The sequence below is a fragment of the Quercus robur genome, chromosome 2 (genome assembly GCF_932294415.1).
Source record: "Quercus robur chromosome 2, dhQueRobu3.1, whole genome shotgun sequence".
NCBI lineage: Eukaryota > Viridiplantae > Streptophyta > Magnoliopsida > Fagales > Fagaceae > Quercus > Quercus robur.
In genome coordinates, this window is record NC_065535.1 from 56,514,870 (window position 1) to 56,541,867 (window position 26,998).

Genomic DNA, 26,998 nt, shown 5'->3' on the forward strand with positions numbered 1-26,998 from the left:
GATGTGTTGACAGCCTAAATTCTTATCTTGTAAGCCTGCCTCCAATGCTTCCTGAATTGCCATGTTAGTAGTTGAGGCTCCAGTACTACTGTATCCTACAAACATTCTGGTTCCTTCATTGTTCTTAGCTTCATAAGCATGCCCGCTTCTTCTAAATTTCTTATTTCTCTTCCCATCAATCTTGATTATAGCTGCCAGCTCCCGATAACTCCACCCCATCCCATCTTGGTTTTGGCACTCTTGCTGAGAGGGTTGATTTAAGCTTAAGCTTTAGCTTCTTGGTGCCCGCATGACAGCATGAGAGTTTGGTATGTGAGTAAAACATCAGTTGGATTGGGACACTTCCCTTACGGCCTGGTTTTTGTGATTCCAGATTGTCCAGAGGGTGGTGAAAATGGTTTGCAAGTAAATTATATTGTCTTGTTCCAACTTCTTATTATCTAAGATACAACTAGCCTGCCGTTAATTAACCTCAATCTGGTTGAGTTTCTTCCGTAGTTCTGATAGGAAGAACAAAACCATGCCACACTGCTCTAACAAGGGGGCAATAGAGAAACAGATGTGAGGTAGTTTCGCTATCTTCACTGCACAAAGGGTAAGATTCGAATTCCGGGGTGACAATCATGGAGAAGTTTCCACACTAAGGTCAGAATTTTCATTGGGAGTTTTACTTATGAATTGTATTAGCGGTTTTAAAATCAATTAGGTTGTGGTTGGTTACGAGAGATTAAGCATAGAGCAGCACAATAAATGGTCTATAAATTTTGGGAATTTCTATATCTATATTGATATATAATATGAGCTAAGACCTTTTAATTAGTTAGCACTTCTTGATTTTTTTAACATAGACATTTAGAGTTCAAACCTCTTAATCCCCAATTATTGAATTATCAAAAAAATATCGATATATAATATGTTATAATGGGTACAATTTACTTTGAAGAATAGAAATGTCTTTGACCAGCTGGACAAATCATGGTTTTTTTTTTTTTTTTTTTTTTTTTTTTTAATTTATAGATATGAAGAATTCAAAATGATATGAAGGATTCAAAATGCTTCGCATAGGACAAAGGGCTTACCTTGAGCCTTGTAGTTGAGTTGGCTTTATTTCCTAGTTGGGAAATTATTAAGGTGAAAGTAACACTTGGTTTTAGCTGCAAAGAGAAAGTACTTTTTGAAAAAAAAGATAAATGATAGTTGGAAGCATTTAATGTAATGGATGACAGCTTGAATTATGAGAAAAAATAAAACATGAATAGTTATGCATGAGTACTTGAGCCAATCCCTTGGTTAATGTGCTCCAAGCTAATACATTGACTAAGAGGATGGATATTAGCAAATTATCAAAAATCACTCTCTTACTTGCTAGACCACTACTTCCCTGGTTGAAGACTTAGAATTGGCCATGGACTTAACCCATGGGTAAGAAAAATTGAGTGTCAACTCAATGGGTCTGATGCCATTATTTGAAGATGGCTTATGTTGTTTGTGGTTGAATACGGGTATTGGGCTTCAAGCCTTGACGAAGTATACATCATTACAACATATTCATTTTGTGGAGATGTGGATGAAGGTCCAAGGTTGTGCAGATACCATACGTAAGGCTTGGGAAAAGGACTGAACAAGGAACACCGATTTTAAACTTGTTTGAAAAGAAAAAAAGTGTACAATAAAGATTTGCAACGATAGATGAAACAGATCAGAGTTTGGAAGTGTGAAGAGTAACCTACGGATAAATCTCTAGAGTGCTAATGGTTTTAAGCAAATAAAAATCTTGTTTCAATTTGAGCATTCCCTTTGTGCTTCATAAACACACTATGATTTTTATTCGTTTTAATTCCGCTACAGAGAGAAAGCAATAATAATTTCATGAAATTATTTCTACATATATACCAATATGTTACATAAATATATAACATACTATTATGTCCATTAGTAATCGTGGCCTGACTATAGTCTAATCGGCCCTATTTAATGAGATATACTCTCATGTAACCTTTTTTTTTTTTTTTTAAGAAGATACTCCCATGTAACTTAGTTATAGGGAATGAGTTACAAAAGTTACATATGGAATGAGTTACAAATGTATATAACCTCTCTCATTTGTGTAATTCGTGAAAAAAAAATAAAAAAAAAAAATAAAAAAATTCTCTCTCTACCATACTCTCAAACCTTTTGGGTTCTATTCTATGGTTCTTAGGTTGGATATATATTGTGTGACTTGCCCTAGCGTAGCAAGCACTACCATGGACAATAAACATAACGGAGACACATGGTTTACAACCTGGAAAAAATGAATACAAGATCTACTCAATTTCTTACAATGTAAATAAATGCGAGGAAAATGTATAAATATTGGTAAATCAAATGTAAACATACATGGGACAATACAAAGAGGGGGAAAACTAGTGCAAGTAAAATTTCATATATTGTTAAAATTTACTCCTTGCCACGACTTCTTACAAAGAAGACAGACAGGAATCTAAACTCAAAATCAAAATCTCATTTAAGTAAACAAGAAGAGAGAGAGAAAAAAAATGAAAATCACCAGGAGTTGTTCAATGGCTTCTCCAACAAAGCCGAAAGGTACATCTCACGGCGCTCTGGACCACGATCGAGCTTCTTCCCTACCACCCACTTCAACTTTTTGAACCCAATGCTCTCTATGAGCGGCTTGTAAACTTGCTCGAACTGCTCTTCCACACAGAAGAAATGGTCAAGCCAAAACAACCCCCCAGGCCTAAGCACCCTATAGATATCAAACATCAAGAAGTGCATCAACGTTGTTGGGATCCAGTTACTCAATACATGCATGGAGTGAACGATGTCCAACGTGTTGTCGAAAAAAGGAAGCCTCTGAGAGATGCTAATGTAGAGAGGCACAACCCCTCTTGAGGCAATGAAATTGTTGAATGGACCATTCAAGTTCATAGAGGTTGTAACAATGGTTATGTTCCTTTTCATCATTCTTATAGCAAAAGTAGCTACACCACCACCAATGTCAAGCCCGATACGTATGGTTCCAGGCTTCTTTGTTGCCAAGACTTCGTCAATACTGAAGTCTACACCACCACCTTTTGATGAGGTCCAACGAGATTTCTCAGCTCCTTGAAGATCAAAACAGTCTTTACAATCACTGAAACCCTTTTCCCTATACTTTCTGTTGACGAGACAATCATAGTTTTTGCAAGTGTAAGCTGTCCATACAATGGAGTTGTCTGAGGGCGTTGTCCATAAGCTAGTTGGAAGAGGGTATGGTTCAACATATTTAGAAGGGGCAGCAGGGCGGCAACGGCGTCGAGGGAGTGGCTCACAGCCTTTGAGGAGGAGCTTTTGGGCTAAGAGCTCATCATCTGGGCATGAACCATTGACTTTGTAAGACATGAAGGTGTTGAGTTCTTTGGGGAATTGGGTGCATGCTTTTCCAACTGGGGGGTATATGGTGTCGGAATCAAAGTTGATATTGACCCCAAATGGGAGTAATTGCCCGGATGTAAAAGCAAGGAATTCAGGTGAAAGATCTAAATTATTTGTTGCTTCTGTAGATACATCGGGTGATTTAGGAGAAGGATATTGATTGTCTTTGGTGGTGGTGGTGGTGGGAATGGTGGGATTGAAAGAGCACGAGGAGGCATTGAAAGTAGAAGAAAGGAACAAGGTGAGAAGATTTGTTGACAAGAGGATGAAAAGGAAGAAGAGATTAGTGGAGAGAGACTTGGTTTTATGAGGTGAATCCATATGTTTTTGTTTTTGTTTGATGAGGGTTGCTTGCTTAGAATTGAAGATAGAAAAGGTAGAGTAGGAAGTGGGTATCAAAAACTGTATGTATTATGTATGTATTGCCTTTTGAAAACATTAAATTAGAACCCCTTTCAATGTCAAACGCCACTAGTAGACAATTAATTATCAAATAAGTGGCTTTGTTTTTTGCCTAGGGGAGGCTTGTTTATTATTTAGTTTTAGGTCATCTTTGTTATACTTAACCCTGATAAACTAGTGAGTGTATTATTAGGTGGTGGGGACTAATTGTAAAAGGTCAACACTGCGTGAAGCTCAATAAATCCAACTTCATGATCGTGCAAACATCATATACTACTACTACTATATTTTCGTAAGAAGAAGCAATTTGATACTTGAGGCAATTATTAAAAGCATCGATCGGACACAACACATGACCTATATTTTACTATCATGCAATTTTTGATTTCTTGACCAGCTAGATCCGCATAAGGTTGTAAACTCTGACCCAGGACACATGTAAATGGATCTTAAAACAAGAACCAAAATGTTAAAAATGTTGACCTCGAAATCAGCTCAGTAATATTTAAAGGGGATTGGTTTCCAATATTGGATGCACAAAGCTATAGAGTGAGTAAATTAACCACATGCATATCCGTGATTTATGCTTCAATATATGCTAACCTTATTCAACTCGGTTTGAAAATATTATAAAATAACAAATTCGGTTTGAAAATTGAAAGTACTCTACAAGAAAGTCAGATTTATTCAAGCCGATCTGTATGAATTTCACCAACCAGTGCTTGTTTCTTTGTGCTGTGCAATATTAAAAAATAAGGACAAACTACTGCATTGCTTAATTAATCAAGAATCATTAGCTCTTCTAGGATGCAAAACTAACGGGTTAGGTTTTTGAGCATATAATCACACAATTGTTGTGTATGCTGTCTAGTGTCTAGCTAGGCTAGTCATTTCGCTACCTGGTTGGGTCCAAGGCCAAGCTAAGCTCATGCCTTAAGCTTAGCTTGTGTGGCAATCATCTTTTTTCCCAAGTTCCCAACGTTCAGCAAATTTTAACCTGTGCATTCCAATCCAAACTCAGTCAATTAACAAACGTGCTTTCTGCGATAATCTTTTAATCTTCCATTGAAAGTTCAATTAAAGTGTAGAAATGCTTTAGTATTCCCGATAACTACATCTTCTTTGTACAGGTTACTCTAGACTAGAAGCTAAGTACGTACCAAGTAACTAAAAAAAAAAATTGCCAACATAATCAACTTGTTTATTTGTCATTAACAGTTTTCTGGGCTTGAAACTTGAAGGCGTCGTGGACATGAACTCCATTAAGCACCCAAACCCTTAGCCATCAAGGCCCCAGCCAATCTATATTTCTATATATATAATAATAGGTAAAACTTAAAGAAAATCTAACTAGATTTCAAATTAGAATTTAATTAAAGTTTAATTTTGCGCTATGTGTTCCATTAAATCTAAATTTTTAAATTTTTGTACCAAGTGAGTTAATTCAATGTAAAAATTAGATTTTAATTAGAGTTTAATTTTGCGACATGTCCCATCTAATCTAAGTTTTTTTAATTTTTGTACCAAATGAGTTAATTTAGTGTAAGAAAATGAGGAGTCCAATATAAGTAAACCACACAATTTTTGAATGATTTTATATTTATAAGCTTTTTTTTTTTTTTTTTTTGTAGAACTAAAAACAACTCAAGTTTATAAATCATCTATATATATATATATATATATATATAAGTAAAGTTAAGAGAAAATCCAATTAGATTTTAAATTGAAATTCAATTAGTGTCTAATTTTGCACCACGTGTCCTATTTAATAAAAAATTTTAAAATTTTGAACCAAGTTAGTTAGTTCAATGTAAAAATTGGATTTCAATTAAAGTTTAATTTTACAGCACGTGTTTCATTTAATCTATTTTTTTTTTTTTAAATTTTTGTGCCAAATGAGTTAATTTAGAGTAGAAAATGATGAGTCTAATATAAATAAATCATAAAAAATATAATCATATATCTAACACTATATATAAAATGAGTAAACATACTATCTGGAGCTGGCGTAAAAGGCCAACTTTATGCCACCATTCAGTTTTTGCCACGTCATACTTTTAATGAAAAGATCAATACACTCAATCACACACAATTTTAACTCACTTAAACCTATTTTCCTCACAGCCTCACACACGTATTAGAGACTCCATCAAACACGCTGAACCCATTCCATCTCCTCCTCTACTCTTACCACCAAAGTTCCACCTTGTTGCTGGCGCCACTGTACACGTCGTTCTGGAGCTAGCGCAGCCACACTGAACCAATTACAAAGAAAACCTAGTGGTAAGAGTAGAGGAGGAGATGGAATGGGTTCAGTGTGTTTGATAGAGTCTCTGATACGTGTGTGAGACTGTGAGGAAAATAGGTTTAAGTGAGTTAAAATTGTGTGTGATTGAGTGTATTGATCTTTTCATTAAAAGTATGACGTGGCAAACACTGATTGGTGGCGTAAAGTTGGCCTTTTACGCCAACTCCGGACAGTATGTTTACTCATATAAAATTGGAGGAAGAGAGAGTTTGAATGATTCTATATTTATAAGCCTTTTTTTTATAACTAAAAACAATTCATTTGGCACAAAAATTTTATATATATATATATATATATATTAATAGGTAAAACTTAGAGAAAATCCAATTAAATTCTATAATTAAAGTCTAATTTTGCGTCATGTGTCCTAAATTATTTATTTTTAAAGAGAGTTTTATTTCTTAATTTTGGAATCAAATGTGAAACTACATCATAAATATCCATTCAAGTGAGTTATTATATACAAAAATCAAAAAATCTAGAATTAATGAACATAAAAATATTTAAAAAATGGACAATTTACATTTTCTACCTAATAACATTCTTACAAGACTTTTAAAGAGTTAAAAAAAAATGACTATTAATAATATTTAAATTATATATATAAGATTATTATACTAAGCATCTTAATGTGTATTTTTTAAATATATTCATGCATATGTATAGAGTTACAAGCTAGTTTTAAAAAACATGAATAAACATGAAGAGCCTTGTATTTATAGTTCAATTGGTTGACACATCTTTGTATTTTTAACAAAGATATCCACAGTTTAAATCCCACTCTCTCGTTGTAATTCTCAAATTATCAAAATTCCACTAAAAAACAATTTTCATGCAAAGCGACATATTTGCGTGACAAAATTTAGTGACCACTCAATTAGACTACAAAGAATCTCTTAAACTAAATGACGTGTTATATAGGAAAGATGGGATCCGGGGGAGATGAAACGAAGCACCCATCAGGAGCTCATTACTCAAATTTTGGTGGTCAACAAACTCGTTGCCATATATAGAAGTGTGTGATTGAGTGAAATTTTGGGTGGAACCGCAACAAAGAGCTCAGATAGAATTGTGAAGGACCCTCCTTGCTGAACAAGATCACCTGTTTAAAAAGATCTTAAACCTACTGATAGCACCTAAAGGGGGTGACCAGGGAGGCTCCAATAGTTAAGTCTAAAAAGTAAAATCTAGTGGAGAAGTTGAAAAGTGAATAATGACAATGAATAGGGGATAGCTAGGAATACCTTGTTCTACTGAGTGAAGGGGTATTTATAGAGCTTGGGGGGATAATTTTAGAACTAAAACCTAACAGTAGACTTGCTAGCTGGTTGTCTTGTTAGATCAACAGAGACAATATATGTATTAGGACAACAAACCTAACCGCCCTTAAACTAGGCAGTTGGCATGCCAACTAATTGTCCCCTTAGGTTGGCTAAAGGGAATTGTGTGTTAGGACAACAGTCCCAAGATGTAGATGGTGCCACTCTTTTACTTTTAGGCTTAGCTAGGCCATTATATTTGGGCCTACTGTTAGGTCCATTAGTTAGGCCTTTCTTTTGGGTTCTTCTGTTAGGCCTCTTTGCTATTGTAGGTCCTCTTTTAGGCCTCTCAGTTAGGCCCTTAGGAAGTATTAAAATTTTGTTTGCAATTTGGATGTCTTTGAAATTGTCCCAATCCAATTTTAAAAGCCATCAACAAACCCCATATTGCCTAGAACAAGAATCAATACCACTAGCAAAAACCTACTTCCAATAATACAACAAATGTAAAAAAATAATAATATGTATTGACAAATTTTCATGATTATGATCTTTTTAATTGATTTAGATAATACCTATTACTAATAAGAGGAAAAGGAAAATATTAATTTGTATTATTGAGAATTTTTGTAGCAGAGTTTCAAATCTAATAAATTGAGTACTATTTTGAATTTTTAGAGGTTCTGATGATAGAGTTTCAGGTTGAGCAAGATATCCTCTTCATCCAAAAGTCTAAAATTTCTTAATGAATAAATTAAAGAAAATACTTAACTACTTGATAAAAGAATAACTCATAATATCCATATTGAGCCAACTGAGCCACATGGTATAATCAAAGTAAAATTAACCAGACCGTGTGATGCATGTACAATGCATGGATTAATTGATAAAGTGAATATCAATTAATATATATATATATATTGGATTAACAATTTTTTCTCAATTTGATTTTCTTATTGGTTTAGATAATACTTATCGTATAAAGAAAAGAGAAATGTCACTTTGTATTAATTTTAATTCTTGGTAGCTGATCCTTTTTTTTAGTGAAACTTAGAACTTTTTTGATGAAAAAAAAAATACAGTGGGTAAACATGGGATTTAAGTCATTAAAAAAAAAAAAAAAAAAAACTTGGGATTTACTTGGGAGTACCCATTGAAAGTTGCATGAAATCTTATAACTCCACTAACGTGGCACAAAACTTAGCATTTGCATGAATAACCACGCATAAACTCAGTAGGGCAAGAGTTGAGTCTAGTGCATACCCATTAAGATGTAAACACTTGTCAATTACTTGACTAGTGTCTAAATCCCAACGGGTCTCATCTAGTGCATAGAGCACTGGATCCAAACCAGTTCTAATTCAGTAGACCACTATGAAGAGAGACTAAATTGCGTCCTCTTCAATTGAATCATCTAATTCTCTTCAAGTTTTAGTTAGATGTATAACACATGAAATTTATTTTATTTTTAATTGTCACATATTTTACATCTAAATAAAATTTGGAGAGAATTAAAGGATTCAATTGGAGAGAATCTTATCTTATAATGGCAACCAACATCATGAGACTGGTACTTGAAGCAGATCAATCATGGTAGCTGAATTTTAAGTGGAATATAGAAATTGTACCAAAAATCGCTTTAGATACACTAGTACTTGGAGCACGTCGATTGTTCCTTTCATTCAAAAAGTTTTACAATATTTAAAAGACACTATTGAATCATACAGTAAAAGAATTAGATTATTTTATTATTTAAATAAATAAAAAATAAAAAATAAAAAACCCAGAAAGGTGTTTCCTAGTAAGTTTCTTGTCTTTAATTTACTTAAACCTTACTCATATATGACATAAGATTATCCGAACAATTAATGAAAAGTGTCAATGCTCCAATTCTCAACCTCAGACTTGCAAAGTAAAGAGTTGGAGGACTTACTAAAAAAATCCAGGAGTCATTGTATTAGATTGAACCATATGATACAAGAAGACATATAATTATATAAAGCTCTTTTTATTATATTTACCATTGATACTCCAACTATTATTACGATTTACATGTAGATGTACGGCCCTTCTTTTGTAGCCTGCATAATTTCTGATTCTTCCCTCTCTTGGCTTTGATTACCTTGGGTTGGGCCACATCAGTTTTTTAAAGTTGGAATCTAATGGTTGAAGTAGTATTCAACGGGCTAAGATCACAAAGTGATTAGAGTTAGATTCTTATGATCCATCCGGGTGAAGATATTAGTAAACAACAAGAGATTAATGATTAAATTCTATGAAGGTTTGGTATTGAACCCTTTATTTATAACCCTATACCGCCCATTCAGTTTTTTTTTTTTTTTTTTTTTTTTATTGTGATTCTAAAAAAAAAAAAAAAAAAAGATCTTTTGTTATTGTAGTCACGTTCTCTCTAGTTTAAAATAAAATACTCCCCTTGAAATATAAATTATTTAGTATATACAAATACCTTTTCTAAATGACTATTTTTTTTAATTAAAAATTACAAAGAAATTTTAAAAAAAAAAACCCCGAATTTCTTTTTACTAGGGGTGAACGAAAAATTAAGTAGAGGGTAAAATAGAAAATTAAAAAAATTGAAGAATTTTTTTAATCAATAATAGAGGTTAGCATAAATAGTTTATATTTTATATGGGAGTTGAGTGTTTATTCCAACAAAGAGGGAGGTGAGTGTAATAATAATGAAAAACCTCAAGAGATAGGTCAATGCAATTTTCCCTAAAATATTACTACAATAGATTTTTTTTTTTTTTTTTTTTTTTTTTTTTGTCAAATAGAAGAATAGGCAAATAGAAAATATCATACACAATCTAATTAATTAAAAACCAATTAAACAATGAGTTTTACACCAGCCCCTAATTGAATCTAAACTATATTTGTAATTTAAATGATGTTAGGTTTGAAAAGTGTTTTTCATTTCTAATTCATTCATTGACAATCTTTTAGGATTGCAAGTGTTGTCATATGAAATTCATTAAGCGCCCAAACCTCCAATCATCAAATCCTCTAATCCAATTTCAAAAAAGAATATTTGACTCCGAAAATGTTTGGAACTATCTTTTCCAATTCATTACGTGCAGATTTATAGACTATGTATATTATTTAAACAACTCACATGACTCATTAAAAAATCATGTGACTACAACTATACATGGATGGTCTCTTTAATCCCCATATAATGGGTTGGAGCAAAATAGCTCCAAACATGTTTGAAGCCAAAATTTTTCCTTTCAAAAACCACTAACAGACAGCACTCATGCAAAAAGAAATATAATCATTGTCATTTATTCATTTTTTTTTTTTTTTTTAAAAAAAACAAACAAAGAAGTTCCTTGGACATAAAAAAATCTTACAACATTTTCACAAAATTCTTATTTTTAATTGTGGTGCGTCTCAATTTAATATTTTATTTTGAGTTATGAGGGACTGACATCTCAACTGTTGTGAAAATATTTTCTCTAGTACTACTATAAAAAAGAAATAAATAAAATAAAGGTTCCAATGTACTAAAATGTGTGGACACCTGAATATTTCAATTGTGATGGCCCGAGGTCCATTGGGGTGAATATATCAAAAAGTTTATTAAATCTAAAAACTATTTTAATTTTAATTTTTATAATTTTATAGTTAGGGAGGGGAATTTAAACCCTATCTCCATTGGAAATATCGAATGATGTCAATCATTTGGGAGCACTAGCATTAGCTCTTCTAAAAATTTTAGTATTTGACACATCAAAAAGTTATTTTATCTATTTTGACACGTCATTTTACAATTCACTTACATCACATGTTCTATTCTTCCATACAAAGCATTAAAATAACCTATAAAAACTAATATATATATATATATATATATATATATATATATATATATATAACCCACACCACCCACAATCCACCCCAACCCCCACCACCACCACAATCCACCGCTACCATAAACCCACCACTACCCATAATTAACCAACAATAGTAACTAAAACCCAAAATCAACCCAACCATAACTGACTGCCATAACCACAACCCACCAAAATCAGCCCACCATAACCCATCAAAATCAACCCACAACCACAAAAAAGAAAAACCCACAGCAACAACCCAAAAAAACCACCACCATGATAACCACCGTCACAACCTAGAACTGTCACTACAACCACAACACCACCACCTTTCAAAACCGATCCAAGCCACCACATTCACATCAGAACCCGAAGGCCACAATCGAACCACCCAGGAAACCCAAAGGCCAAAAAACAACCAACAGTTAGACCACCACCACTAGCCAATCTCCATGACACTGTCTAAGAGAGAGAGAAATATATTAAAAATTATTTTTTTTAGCACATTATTCTGTATGCTTCAACTAATAGAAGTGTATGGACATAAATGCTAACTTTTTTTAGCATATGAAACATTTGATGAGAGGGTGTTTTTTATGTTTAGTGTGTCAAATGCTAAAACTTTAGCATTTGGCATGTTTGATGCTAATATTCTGAGTTATAAGATTCTTAACAACTAAAAAAAATAAAATACTGTATTGACTATCTTATTTATTTATTAAAAAATATTGTATATCTTAATTTAATGGAGTATAAGAGCATTCTCATCAAAGGTGTCAAATACTATAAATGCTATTTTTTAACATCAAATTTTAAAAAAGTACACTACATCAAAGGTGTTATATGCTATAAATTTTGACATCCAGCTACAATGGGCTGCTATAGATAGCAGCCCACTATAGCAAGATGTTAAAAAAAAAAAAAAAAAATTATTTAATGAAACAGTGGGCTGTTATCTCATCCCTTTTTTATTTGTTTAAAAAAAAATTATTTGTTTTATTCGATGGTGAAGGAAGGAATTGAGGCAGATGAGGTGAGTCTAGTCAATATTCTTCAAACATGCAAGTTTTTTGGGCAGCCATTTCACTGCAAGTCAGTCCACTGTGTAATAATCCGGCAAGGATATGAATCAAATGAATTGGTGCTAAATTCTCTAATTGATGCTTATGGAAGATGCAATCTTGAAGGGCTACTTAATTAACAGCAGCTCCACAATGTTCCCAGGATTAACTAACAGGTACATTCATGGTAGTAGAAGGAAAAAAAAACTTTATAACTAACAGGTACATGGAAGTTAATTGAAAACATAATAAAAAATAAAGAATAAAAGAATAAAAAAAGAATATTTAAATGAAGTGATAAAATAATAAAACTTTTGATATTGAGTGTATTGTAAAGTGTGTTGTTAAAATGAATAAAGTAACTTTTTGAAATACTAAATATTATATTTTATAGTTTTCTGGACGATAATGATCTTATACACTATTAAGTAAAAGGGTAAATCTTATAATGCTGATATTATCGTCTCAAGCTTTTGAAAGAAGAAAACTAAAAATTAAGATACATTGCATCAAGTAAAAGCTTTATATTGTACCATGCACTGGACGCAAGCCGTAATGAGAAGCAATAGTCAAGAGAAAAGTCTCCTTCAAGAGGATAGTGTATTCAGAGACATTTCTTCTCACTAGGAAAAGAAAGTTTTTTATTGAATCAAACGGCCTATTGACACTTGAAATCCATTGATGAATCAACACAGCCCAACTTTTTTCTATAACGATTCAACAATTTCAACAACTCGGTGGCCTTCTCCTTTACAGTCTCATCACAACCAAGCTGCAAGAGAACCAAAAGCTTCTGGAAAGCACCAGCTTGAAGTGCCTCAACTAAAACACTCTCATCATCATCTTCATCCCTCTTAGCATTCTTGAACAGCTTCCAAAGAGTGCACACTGCAAACTCTGTTGCCATCTCTGATATCCTCAACATCTTCTTAACCAAAAGAGGCATAGTTAGAGCATTCTTATATGCCTCTTCTCTCCCTTCTTTACAATCACAAATACCAGCCAAAACACCTAAAGCCCTTTCACAGATACCTTTTTCTGCATCAACAAGGATTTCTGTGATAAACGAAACCAAACCCAATTCCACAAATCTTGATGTTAATGCCACACTTATTGAAGGTGGAGAAATCATGTAATATATAGATGTCAAAGAAGATTTTGTAGCCTTAGGACAAATAGGCTCTCTAATTATGTTAACTAAAGCTTCACTAATTCCTTCAATCTCTGACAAGGTATCAACGAGTCTTTGATTCAAAGAAAGAAGCTCTTTGAGTACTAAAACTGTGTTTTGCCTTGCTGAAGGATCTCCATTCTTTAATACCCAAACCATCGAATTTAAAGACGCTGGCGATCCTAGTTTTGATTGCCCTTCTTCACCAAGTGGGAACATCCATGTCAAGACAGATAATATCTCTCCCAACATGTCCACATGTTTCTCAATTGAAACACTCGCAAAAGAATAAAACATATCCGATAACACACACCCAATTCCGTTATTCACAACGCATCGCTTGTTGCACTCGCTTTCTTTCCCCCACGCCTTGATCTTCCCCAACAATTCTTTGCACCTCTTGTGATCCCCACAATGAGTTGCGACCACAATTTGTGAACAAATCTCAGAAATCTCATCTGGGGTCGCAGGAACTACAGGTGTGGGGATCGCCGTAGACAACATGATGGGGTCTTCCATTGAATCAAGAGAAACCGAGTCGAAATTTTTGCCATTCAAAGGGTCGCTGCTCTCGTTGTCATCACCACGATTGCCTTTACGTCTTCTCCAAGAACATAAAATCATTGTGTTTGTGTTGAAATATATGTCTATGATGTTTTTTGTAACTTGTGGAAAATGCAAAGGAAACTCTTCTCAAATTTACGTGCAGAAATGCTAGGACACCTAAAATTTCCTTGAAATTTCCACTCCCGACTCACAAGTGTATTGTAGTGGGACTAAAAAGGGGTGATGTTGATGGCTTATGACTTATGAGTGGGAGGAAAAATGCGTCTAGGAAACTATTACGAATTTACATGGATGGATCTATAAATTTAGCAGCTCCATAAAAAGTTATTTTATTTATAAAATATCTAATATAAGTGGTTTTATTTTAATTCTCAATACAATAAAATAATATAAATAATACAATAAAAAATATATCAAATGAAATAATATATTTTGTAGTGTGAACACATGAATAAAATAATATATATAATATAAAGGAGTGTGAACCCACAACAATTTTTTTTAGCTATGAGCTATATTGCACAACCAAAAGTGGTTGTTCACTGTGGAGCCAAATTATTTGACTTTGGCTTCACTAATGTAATGATGAATTTATATTTGGTGGTACTAAAAATAGCAATTTAATTTTTTAGTACCACCAATACTAATACTTAAAAGTGATGTTATAGATAATATAAATTTTAATATATAGAGTTTACAATATAATGTATACCCAGTAGTATAGTGTCTAAAATCATTATTTAATTAGGTTAATGTTAGAGATACTATGATTCACAAATTCACTATAAGTGTAGTGTTGCGGGACTCAGGAGATGTAGATGGCTTATGAGTGGGAGGAAAAATGTGTCTATGAAACCATTTATTAACAGAGTGATGTTAGAAATATTACAAATTTAATATATAAGGTTTACAAACTAATGTGTATTACATATAGTGTAGTGTATGAAACCAATATTATTGATGTTGAGATACTACAACTCACAATTATCCCGTGGTAAAACTCACATGATGTTGATGGCTTGAGAGTAGAGGAATAATGTGTCTATGAGACCATTATTGATGAGTGCCATTAAAAATACTATTACAAATTTTAATACACAAGACTTACAAACTAATGTATATAGTAGTATACGTATGATATCATTATCGCTACAACTCACATGTAGTGGGACTCACATGATGTTGATAGCTTGTAAGTGGAAGAAAAATGTGTCTATGAAACCAATATTGATGAGTGGTGTTAGAGATATTATACATTTTAATAAATAAGTAGACTAACGTATTATTAATGACAAAAATAAATTTTTTTATAAAAGAATCACAAAATAATTAAATATTAATATTAAGTAATTAAAATTTTCAATGACATCTATTATCTTATCATTTATAAATATTATATAGTAAAAGGATAGTATTTGTTATACACAACTTATTATAAACACATGCTTTTATACACTTTTTTTTTTAATTGAAATAATGACTTAAAGACATGATTTCAAAATTGTTACACATATTTTTTGAACTAAACTACAATAATGTTTTTACTATAAGATTTCAGTTTAAAAAATGTGTATAACTGAGTGTACGTAACAATTTCTTTTTTCATAGTAAAATTTATAATAAGTCTATAGCATTTTCCTGATAATTTTTATTTGCAAAATTACTGTTACAGTTGGCTGATGTTTGACCAGCTGACTGGGTCTAGGTCTGAGTCTGGGTCAACCATTCTCACTGGCCAATCTAGGACAAGTCGGTGCGTGCTATTCTTTGCATTTATTTCAACATCCACCCGATAGGCGTACTTTGATGGTACGTGCATGGCATTCTCTACCGCAAAAATAACAACTCTCTTATGCAATAAACATTGTTGTCACCCCTACGGAATTTTTTCAACGTGCAGTGTGAAAAGAATAGAAGCAGAGAGAGAGAGAGAGAGAATTTTCATGTGCAAACCAACCAAAAACCCCCGTACTCATACAAAAATGATCGTGTTTATGTATTAAGTCCAACTGGCTCAAATGCAAATCTAAACCCATTTTTCAAGTTGGATACAATTCTCTAAGAAATGTAGCGTACACCAGTTATAACCTGTGTACACCTTTTTTTTAGGCATATGTCATTTAGCCTCAACAACCCTAAAATCACTTCATTCCATACCTAGCTCAAGGTTAGTTAGCTCCCAACAGATCAGTAGATCCACCAATCGCTAGGGTTTGTATTTTGGCTATAAATACCTCCCATTTCAACCATTTCAAGGATATAGACGCTTACTACGTACATCAAAACCCTGTCGAAATTGATCCCAAAACCACCATGTTCCTATTCCTAAGGTGATAGGGCAGAATAGTTGAATATTATACTTAGCTTTTGAACTTTGAAAAACAAGTGTTTAATTCAAAATACGTGTATGAACTTTGGTACATGCAATATTAAAAATAGAAAATATGGGTAGAAATACGTGTGAGTGAAAAAAGTGTGTGAAAACACGTATAATATTGTTTACAAACTAAAAAACATATGTTTGAATGAGTATACCAAACAGAGTCTCAAACTTTCACAACTTTCAAAAAATCCATTCCCATTTCCCATTATATGTATGTTAAAAATGTTGACTGTTTTGTGCTTAAATTTTAATTTTCTTAAATTCTAGTTAATTATGAAAAATTACACAAAGTGGTGAATGCTTAAAATAATAGGTGTACACCACTTAAGGACCAGTATACGCCAAGTTCATCAGGGGAAATTATGTTTCATATTTTGGTCCTTTTTTCTGGATTTTAGTTCAATGGATTATGATGTATGCCATTCATAAAAATCGTACACCACTCTTGGTTAGAAACCCTAAATTCAAATTATATTAAGTTTATAATTCATTTTTTCGTATTTCTTATTTATTGTCTTGAGTATTTTATTCATCTGATTGTTATTTAATCGATAAATCATAAAACTCAAAATATCAAAAACACTAAGAGAGTGTTTGTTTGGAGGTAAAATAGGGTGGAGAGAAAATGAGAATGAGAACTTTTTTGGTAGATATTTGGTTGGAGGGAGAGAGGGAAAAGTATTGGTGGGGCCAGATGTTTTCTCCCTGGACCCAACAAAATGGAGAGAAAACTGAGTGAGAGGAATTTAATAGGTAAATAATGAAAATGCCCATGTGCACTTGCACATAAGCTTGTCAAATCTGTTCTTTTTTTTTTCTTTTTCTTTTTTTGGTCTGGTCTGGTCTATACGTTGCCTTTTACTTTTTTTCTTTTTCTTTTCTCTTTTTTTTCCTCTTTTCTTTTGATTTCCTGGGTAGCTTCATCCAGTTGCTCTTCTTTTTTTCTTTTTCTCTTTTGTGATTTTTTGTTTTTTTTTTTTTTTTAAGACTCGATTTTTTTTTTCTATTAATGATTTTTATTTCCTAATAAATTTGGGTGATTGCTTCTTCTTCTTTTTTTGTCACTAATTTTTTTTTTTAATAGGACACCATTTTATAACAATGGTATATGAGTAAATTTATACAAACACATTTTTTCCATCTCTCTAATTTTCCACTCCCAACCAAACAAAAATGAGAGAAATTAAAATATTTTCTATCCTCTCACTTTTTTACCATCCCACCATTTTCTATCCTCCCATTTTTCTACTCCTTCAACCAAACGGACTTTAAAAGATATTTGAATTTCTCTACGCTTCTAGTTTTCTCCACGCACACACACCCAAAAAAAAAAAAAAAACCATAGATTAAAAGTTATAAAACAAATTTGTCCTGATCAGACAAAGAAACAAATCATTTGCGTGGAATGACTTTTTTTTTAACTAAAATAAGAATAACCACTAATGAACTATTACTATGGTGTGCACGGTTCGGTCGACTCAGTTTTTCCCAAATTTATCATCAAATCGATAGGGATTGATTTTCTCATAATTAGAATCGATGCATATCGCTTAGGGTTGGTTTTCCGACCTATAGTGGTGTGGTTTTTTGTGGCTAGTTTAATTGGTTTGATTGGTTTAAAACATCAAAAAAAAAAAATTATTTTATTTTATAAAAATAGTGCTTTCAAGCCCAATACACAACACGTTCAAGATTTTAAGCAAAATTTTCACTTGACAAACTATTCACACAAACCTATTCACACATCAAGCAAAATGTCCACTTAGATTTTTCACAAATACCTGTTAACAGTTCACACATCAACCTATTCAATACATCAACCTATACAAACATAAAAAAAATAATTAAAAAAAAAACTATCCAGGTGCAATTTTTGCCCTCCCACCAAAAAAAAAAAAAAAAAAAAAAAAATTGTCCAAATTTCTTCATAAAAATCTATTCACACATAAACTTCATAAAAATCTATGCATACATAAAATTTTTTTTTCCAAATTTCATCATTTCATTTGCCATGTAAAAAAGTTTTGAAATTGCCTCAACAAGAGTTCAACTCCCAAAACACTATAGTGTAGCATATAATATCATTAGTGTCACTATGTGTGTCAGTGTTAATAACAATAATCATTAATGTATCCACTTAATAACATATTACAGAACAATTTGTTGTTGTCCACAAATGCCAAAATAAAAATATACATATTAAATTAGCATTTAAGCAAAAGAATGCTAATTGTTTGTATCCTCAATATCATCTAGCCCATGACTAACTTGTAACTACCATTAGTGAAAAGTCCACTGCCAATAACATGTACAAATATAATTACATATAGGTAAAAGAATGCTAACTCCAGTAAGTCCATTTGTCCAGTATCTTTGTGCACTATGCATCATTCTAGAACTCTTACAAAATACTAAACAAAACAAAATAAACACATGTTAATAACAATAAAACATTTATAAACAATAAAATATTTATAATTTGCACAAACAAATGATAACAACAAGTATACTTACATAATACTAACTACTAATTAATTCCAAGCAAAGAGCAGCACATCACTCACATCATCCAACACAATGGTGCTTGGATCCTCCTTCATAGGCATTGGGCAAACTGATGCAATTTCTACAATCCCATTTAAAACAAAATGATACTTAAGTATTGAGCAAATAAATAAAAAATTGATGTATACAATAAAAAAAATGAACATATATTTTTTTTTACCGGTGTCAATTTCAAAACCCTTCATATCCTCCACATTATCCATGCACTCCCAAAACTTTATTGGTCTTTTTTTGTTCGCATCCTTCAACCAATTCTGCATATAAATAAGGGTTTAACTGTATTAGGAGATAGTGAACTACGAAACGAATCCAAAACACGCCCCCCCCCCCCCCCGGTACTAAAAGCAGACTCAGATGCAACTGTAGAGACATGAATAGCCAACACATCACGGACAATTTGGGAAAGGACTTGATATTTAGAAGAATTCATTTTCCACCACATCAAAATGTCAAAATCTTCCACATCAGGTTCCTCAGAAGATTCCAACAAATACATATCCAACTTAGATTTTCTTTCTACACTGTCCTCATCTACCAAGTGTTGCTTAAACCTGGTATTATATCTTTTAAAGTGATCAAAAGCATTACCAACACTTGGCCTGAAGTCCCTAGACAATAAAGCACTACTATCACTACCACTACCACTAGAACTCGAGATTCCATTTTGACCCATTCTCTTTATATACAACCTTTTCAACACATCCCAAACCCTAGAACTCATCGCATCCCCCTTGTCCTTTCCATTCCATTCCCTGAACCAAAACTTGACATACTTCAATTTTTACCTTAGGTCAAAAACAACAACAACAACAAAAAGTATCAAATTGATATTATCTATATTTCCCCAATACTTATCATATTTTTTTTCATCTCTCCTGCCATACTCCTCAAAAGAGGATCCCCATCAACACTACACAACTGCTGCAATTGATTTTCAATGCCAATTAGCTCATGAAAATATATATTGGAAGTGACAAACAAGGACCCATAAAATCTAAGTGTCACCTTATAAAATATGCCAAGAAATTTCACAAAGGTTTTAACATTTTCCAAATCAAGATATCTAGAAGGACCAATGAGCTTTTTCCCATTTCCATCCGCTTCACAAAAATAAAGTTTGTAGTGCTCATCCTCCTCTTCCAACCTATCAAATACTCTCACAAATTTTAAAGCATAATCTAATATGAAATAAATCGAATTCCACCTTGTTGACACATCAAGGGACAACAAACATTTTGCTTTAATTTTCTCCTTATCAACATATTCTTGAAGCTTCTCAAACCTTGTGGGAGAGGCTCTCACATATTGCACTGCATTCCAAACTTTGGTTATTGATTCATGAATGGACTTCAACCCACTTTACAGTATCAAATTCAAGATATGCGCATAACAACACATATGCATGAACTCACCACTCAATATGCTACTATCTCTTTCTTTTGTTTTTTTCTTCACATAATCAATTGTTACATCATTAGAACTAGCATTTTCTACAGTAGTTGTAAACAACCGATCTATACCCCATTTCAACAAACATGACTTAACCGCCCTACCTATGGTGTCTACTTTGGGATTAGCTATAGGGCAAAAGCTCAAGATTTTCTTTTGGTAAGTCCAATCACTATCAATAAAGTGTGTGGTGACTATCATGTAGTTCAAGTTTTGTATGGAGGTCCAAGTATCCATTGCCACACAAACCTGTTGCCCAACAAAAGCCCTTCTCAAAATATCCACCTCACTAGAATAAATTTTCATACAAGCCCTTGCAATAGTAATGCGATGAAGAATAGGAAACCTAGGCTTAACTATTTCCATAAATTCTTGAAAGCCTTGACGCTCTACAAATTTAAAAGGTAATTCATCAATAATGATCATCCTTGCTAACGCCATACTTATCCTCTCTTCACTATAATTTGTAACCACTAGTACATTTGAAACTCTTTCCCCTTCCCTCTTAGCTTGGAAAGACAAAGTTTTTTACTTACCATCACAGGAAAAAGGCCATTTCTCACACACTTCCATGTGGTGCAACATGCCTAAAGTCCTCTAGATCAAGTACCAAATAAGAAAATCTTCTTTATAAATCAACCATTAAAAGTTGCAATTCTTTAATTCATTTAGAAGACCCATAAAAAGAACACATTTACCAATAAGTTGTCCGTGAGTTATTTCTTTGCGACAATAATCCATATTATTTCCACACTTGTGGTTCCTATGATTTTTCAATAGCGCCATCCTAGCAAGGATATATGTGAGTTCTTGCAACACGCCATGTAGTATCCACTAGGTATCATGTTGAAACTAAAGGAATTTGTCCTTTGCAAGGACTCCTTCATGATTTCCGTCATCAAAATTGTTACTGCCTTATTTGTTACCTACAAATCAGAGCTACGACAAGACTCTAAAACCGACTGATGCAAGCTGAAAACTGTAAGAAACAAAATATGTTTGCTTCTTAAAGATAACTTCAAATCCACAATGAGAGTGGTCTAAAATTCATTACAAAAAAGGAGACAAAATGCTGAATTTTAATTAAACTAGATACTAAATGTCAATTTTCATTTACAAACTTACTGTAAAGTTTGACTGATAAGAAAATATATTCAAAAATAGATTCTAATTAATACACAACCATAATATGATTATAATTTGGCTTTAAAAAACATTAAAAAAATTTAAAATCAAGGAAATAAAACTCTTAAACCTAAAATTCCAAAAGTTATATAAAAATATAAAGAAAAAATAAATAAATTACAGATTCTATCCTACATCACTCTCTGTGGTGACGAATTGTGTGGAAGGACTCTACGTTCCAAAATTTCTTTCGTATTTTGGTGGAACAGCAATTTTGAGGTAAATGGGTATTTTGGTTACAGATTTTATGCTATCCAGCTGAGGTGGCACTCTTATCTTTTCTTTGTGATGCTGTGGCCCATTTTTCTATGTGTATTTGGTAGGTGCACCTAACAATGTCCTGAAATTAATGTGGATGTAGCCTGGAGCAAAGGCAATAGCTAGAAATCATGAAGGTGAATGTGCATCAACATAGGTTTGGAAGGTTTCTCAATAAAAAAAAAAAAGGTTTGGAAGGCTTCAGCTTGCTCTCGAAATGTATGTGAAGCTCTTGCTTTTAAAAAGAGCAGTGAATTAACTTTTCTGTTAAAATGGTTTCAGATAATCATAGAGAGTGAAAAGTGAAAACAAAGACAGTGGTGCAGTGCAGAGAACTAAAGATCAATCAAAGCCCATAAATTGGGAGTGTTTGCAATTGGTAGAAGATATTATGCTCTTGCTCGTCTTAGGTTTAACGTGCATTTGAATACCGTTTATTTTGCTGAAAATTAAAAATAATAAAAATTTACTGTTTTGAGCTTTGGTTATTGTTCATATGTCTAATTGCATTGTTCATGTTCTATAAACAGTACAATAAGTGCTAGTTAAAAAAAAAGTTGGAAATGCAAACGCAGGGATGTGGACGCACAAACCAAATGAACGCCTATAGTAAAAATTCAATTTTCTTAGGGTGCATAAGATAAGAACCAGGCAAATTATTGTGCAAAATGGGGTGTTTCTAATTCTTTTTCTGGTTTGATTTTTCCTGTGAATCTTCGTGAAGGTCGCCAAAGTCATCGGGAGTGATTCGAGTGTTTAACAATTGTTTTGTTATTCTTTGTCTATGACTCTATGGTGTAATTTTGTCCACTCAACGGGAAAAAAAGTCCAATGTCAACAATTTAAATTTAATCCAATTATAATTTCCCTCACCAAGCATTGACTAGCTAGTTCAAACTACCTATAATTATTTTTGTAAACAAACTTAATTGGGACGCAACCTGCTCCCTCCATAGCAAATTAATCACAATCAATCCACCAAAAGATAATTATTGGGGAGTTTCCAATTGCTTGTACGTTGGTTTTGACACCATAGACTTTGATACCATTGATGAGGGAGATAAGACTTTGAGAAAATACAATCAAGATATTAATATAACATATAAAAACACAATCTAAAAGTTTAATATTATATTTTAGCCATAAGTGTGACACTAATTATGTTAAATCGGCAGCATCGTTGTATACTTTACATTTGTTGGCTTGGTGTATATCCCATAATTACTATTGTAGTTTTTTTCACCTTTAGTATGGCTTTTGGACTAATCTACACGCTTGAGATTTATGATCCCGAAAGATCCTATATTCCAAATTCATCCCAAATGACCGCCTTTTTTTTTTCTCCCTTAAAATTCAAGCTACATTTTTTTTTTCTTTATATGTTGTGTTATCTTGGTCATGACTACCAATAGTCCTAGTCTTATCACATCTTTTTTTTTTTTTTTCTTTTTTTTTTTTTTTTGGAGAATCATAGTTCTATCACATCTGAGTTAAGATTGAAAGTAGGGGGCTGTCCATGGGTTAGGTTTGTGCTCAGCCCAGACTCAACCCGACTCCACTGGATTGTAAATCGAAGGACCCGCCATCAACCAAGATGATGATTAGTTCGGTTCAAGTTGGGATTTCCATGAGTTCGAGTTGGTTTTGGTTGGAATCGAGAAGGTGGTGGCGATCAGCAGATATCGTCAAAAGATTTTAGATTTTCTTCCTATCTTGTCGGAGATCGCAAGATCTTGGCCAGATTTGGATAGAGATTGTGAGATCTCCACCAGAACTTGTCGGAGATCTTGAGATCTTGACTAGATTTGGGCGAAGATCGCAGATTGCAAGTTCTCCACTAAATATCTCGCCAAAGCTAGGCAAAATCTTGGTAGAGATGGAGGATTTCAGTAAGATTTCTGAGATATTTAGGTAAAGGGTTAGTCGGGTCAGTTTATATCGAGTTTCGGATAGAATATTAGTCACTTGACTCTTTCCTGTTGGGTTTTGGAGGACACCCGCCAATACCACCGACCACGACAATGTCGGTTCGGGTGACAATTGGCTTAGGTTTGGGCAAATGGGGCTTGTGAATGGGTCTGGTGGACGGCAGTAATTTGAAAGATTTATTTGATCACCTTCCAAATCAAACGTTGTGCTAAAAAAATTCACTTGCAAGGATTAATAAAAAAATCATATAAGCCTCAACAGATATAAGTCTAGCTAACTAGCCTGGCATATTATTGTGGTGGATGGAATCCAACTTTCGACCAACCAAAACGTACGCGTCGACAACTGGACATTTTGATTTTGATGGGTCCGGGGCCCATCGTGGTTAATACATCTAAAAGAGTACCCGCCTGCCGTTCCTACAAATTGAAAAAAGAAATCAGTAATTGATATTTCAAGTGTCCCTCTCAAAATCATCTTTGAAAAAATGGTCCCATTTCAATTAATTTGGAATTCGGGATGGTGTAGAAGAAACAAAAAGGAAATTTGATAATGACAATTGACAGGTTATTAATGAAATAAGATGCTATGACAACTGTGACATATCCTTTTATTTTTTATTTAATTTGTGCGACTGCAAATAATCTTCATTATTATTATTATTATTATTTTGTGTGTGTGTGTGTGGCTGAAATGCTGAATACTAACAATAATCCTTCTACATCAAATGTGAATTATATTTTTTTTTGATGGGATATGTGAGTTATATTTTTTGGAAGGGATATGTGAGTTATATTACAAATTGGTTTCATAATTGTCTAATTTGGTCTAAAATAGGGTTCTATAAACGCAAACATTAATCACAATCAATACTCTCGAAACTCTTTAAATGGATATAATTTTGACAAAATGAATATATTTCCCTATGATTGTATATCAATACTCTCGAAACTCTTTAAATGGATATAATTTTGACAAAATGAATATATTTCTCTATGATTGTATACATTTTGTTCACAAAATTGAATAAAGTTCTGTGTAGATTTGTACAAATTTTCTTCTCATCTAAGTAAGGGGAAGAATAAAATTTTCTATCTTGAATCAAAACGGCCTTTTGAGATACTTGAAATCCATTGATGCATCAACACAGTTAGACCTATTTCTCTGAAGATTCAACAATTTCAACAACTCAGTGACCTTCTCCTTTATAGCCTCACTACAACCAACCTGCAGGAGAACCAAAAGCTTTTGAAAAGCACCTGATTGAAGTGCCTCAACTAAAACACCTCCATCACCATCTTCTTCCTTCTTAGAATTCTTGCAGAGCTTCCAAAGAGTACCCACTGCAAACTCCGTTGCCATCCCTGATATCCGCAACATCTTCTTAACCAAAATAGGCATAGTTAGAGCATTCTTAGATGCCTCTTCTCTCCCTTCTTTGCTATCACAAATACCAGACAAAACACCTAAAGCCCTTTCACATGTTCCTTTCTCTGCATCAACAAGGATTTCTGTGATCAACGAAACCAAACCCAGTTCCACAAATCTTGATGTGAATCTCACACTGGTTTGAGATGGAGAAATCATATAGAATATAGCTGTCAAAGAAGCTTTTGTAGCCTTAGGGCAAATAGGCTCTCTAATTATTTTAACTAAAGCTTCACTAATTCCTTCAATCTCTGCCAACTTATCAACAAGTCTTTGATTCAAAGAAAGCAGCTCTTTGAGTACTGAAACCGCCTTTTGTCTAGCTGAAAGATCACCATTCTTCAAAACCCAAACAATGCAACTTAAGGACGCTGTTGATCCCAATTTTGATTGCCCTTCTTCACCAAGTGGAAACATCCATGCCAAGACAGATAAGATCTCAACCAACAACCCCACATGCTTCTCAATAGAAACGCTCGCAAATGAAAGAAACGTATTAGATAACACACACCCAGTTCCATTGTTCACAACGCACCGCTTGTTTCGCTCGCTTTCTTTCCCCCACGCCTCGATCTTCCTCACCAATTCTACGCACTTTCTGTCATCCCCACATCGAGTTGCGACCTCAATTCTCGAACAAATCCCCGAAACCTCATACGGGCTCACGGGAACTCGAGGCGTGGGAATCCTCTCAATCCCATAAGATCGATTCTTGACACACCAATCTTGAATCATCTTGCGCAATGCATGGTTCGGGATTTGATCGAAGCTGTTCAAGACTTGGTTTGTCACCGGGCAAGTTTGGTTGCCAGACTCAATCCACCTCTCGATGCTCTCTCGATCGTACGTGATCCCAGTAGACAACGTGACAGGATCTTTCAACAAATCAAGAGAAATCGGACACCGAAAGTGGGTTGGAATCATAACCTCCGTGTCCAAACTGCTGTCATTCAAAGCAGGCTCGCTGCTCTTGTTGTTGCTCGATCTCCTTCTTCTCCAAGATAGAATCATTGTGTTAGTTTGTGATGAAATATATGTGTATCTATGAATGAATGGGGATACTCTGTAGTTTGTTTGTTTGTTTGTTTGTTGTAGTTCTATATTATGTTGTTTTGCAAGTTGTGAAAGAATGCAAAGGCAGTGGAGGGTATTTATATATTTGCGTGTATGAGACTATTATTGTTTTGTTTCTTAACGCGGGTCAAACTAGGTAAGGTAGGGGAAAAGAAAGTAGTAGGAAGAAAATAAAACGTTCAAAAATTCAAAGAAAAGCGAGATTGGTACGTCGGATGGGTTTGAATGTTGACCGTTGAACAAGTATTTGAGTCGGTCGTTGGGATTACAGTGTCTGTGACAGTGACTGAGAGATGCATTAGGTCGGCTGAGGTAATTTGACCTGCTGACTGGGTCCTGCCTCTCTGGGTCTGGGTCTGGGTCTGGGTCAAGCACTCACACTGGCCCGCGCGTCTACGACGAGTCAGAGCGTGTGCGTGTGCGCGTGCGCGTGCGCGTTAGTCTTATCCCTTTCCTTGAAATTTCACACGAGTGCAGTGACTTGATCACACATGTATGATATTCTTGACCGTATGTTTTTATCTGCATCTGATTATTTTCTCTGTTTTCAGCTAAAGTTGCATTCAAACTCATGTATCACTTTTTTTTTTTTTTTAAGCCAATCCAGAATTTTTATTTGACTCCCAAACAACAAAAATAACAACTAACTTATTATGTAATAAACATTACACCGTATTCGGGAAAATTA

General features: G+C 33.6%; 4 protein-coding genes across 5 annotated transcripts; all 4 read right to left on the reverse strand.

Moving 5' to 3' along the window:
* Window positions 1-1,053: 1,053 nt before the first annotated feature.
* LOC126714115 (probable methyltransferase At1g29790) lies at window positions 1,054-3,880 on the reverse strand. 2 transcript variants are annotated; one of them, XM_050414117.1, is made up of 2 exons: window positions 2,549-3,880; window positions 1,054-1,154 (listed from the first exon to the last, which is right to left on the reverse strand). In XM_050414117.1, the coding sequence occupies exons 1-2, from the start codon at window positions 3,736-3,738 to the stop codon at window positions 1,151-1,153; spliced, it is 1,194 nt and encodes a 397-aa protein (XP_050270074.1). In that variant the 5' UTR covers window positions 3,739-3,880; the 3' UTR covers window positions 1,054-1,150. The 2 variants fall into 2 exon arrangements, with proteins under 2 accessions (XP_050270074.1, XP_050270073.1); XM_050414116.1 differs by lacking the exon at window positions 1,054-1,154 and having other exon boundaries at window positions 2,325-3,879.
* Window positions 3,881-12,959: 9,079 nt separating this feature from the next.
* On the reverse strand, window positions 12,960-14,096 carry LOC126700940 (U-box domain-containing protein 21-like). Its single transcript, XM_050399105.1, has one exon. The coding sequence runs from the start codon at window positions 14,094-14,096 to the stop codon at window positions 12,960-12,962; it is 1,137 nt and encodes a 378-aa protein (XP_050255062.1).
* A 4,857-nt stretch (window positions 14,097-18,953) lies between these two features.
* On the reverse strand, window positions 18,954-20,877 carry LOC126700948 (zinc finger BED domain-containing protein RICESLEEPER 1-like). Its single transcript, XM_050399114.1, has 5 exons — window positions 20,400-20,877; window positions 19,967-20,297; window positions 19,358-19,739; window positions 19,148-19,241; window positions 18,954-19,048 (listed from the first exon to the last, which is right to left on the reverse strand). The coding sequence occupies exons 1-5, from the start codon at window positions 20,875-20,877 to the stop codon at window positions 18,954-18,956; spliced, it is 1,380 nt and encodes a 459-aa protein (XP_050255071.1).
* A 3,871-nt stretch (window positions 20,878-24,748) lies between these two features.
* LOC126714116 (U-box domain-containing protein 21-like) lies at window positions 24,749-26,368 on the reverse strand. Its single transcript, XM_050414118.1, has one exon. The coding sequence runs from the start codon at window positions 26,245-26,247 to the stop codon at window positions 24,910-24,912; it is 1,338 nt and encodes a 445-aa protein (XP_050270075.1). The 5' UTR covers window positions 26,248-26,368; the 3' UTR covers window positions 24,749-24,909.
* Window positions 26,369-26,998: the final 630 nt, after the last annotated feature.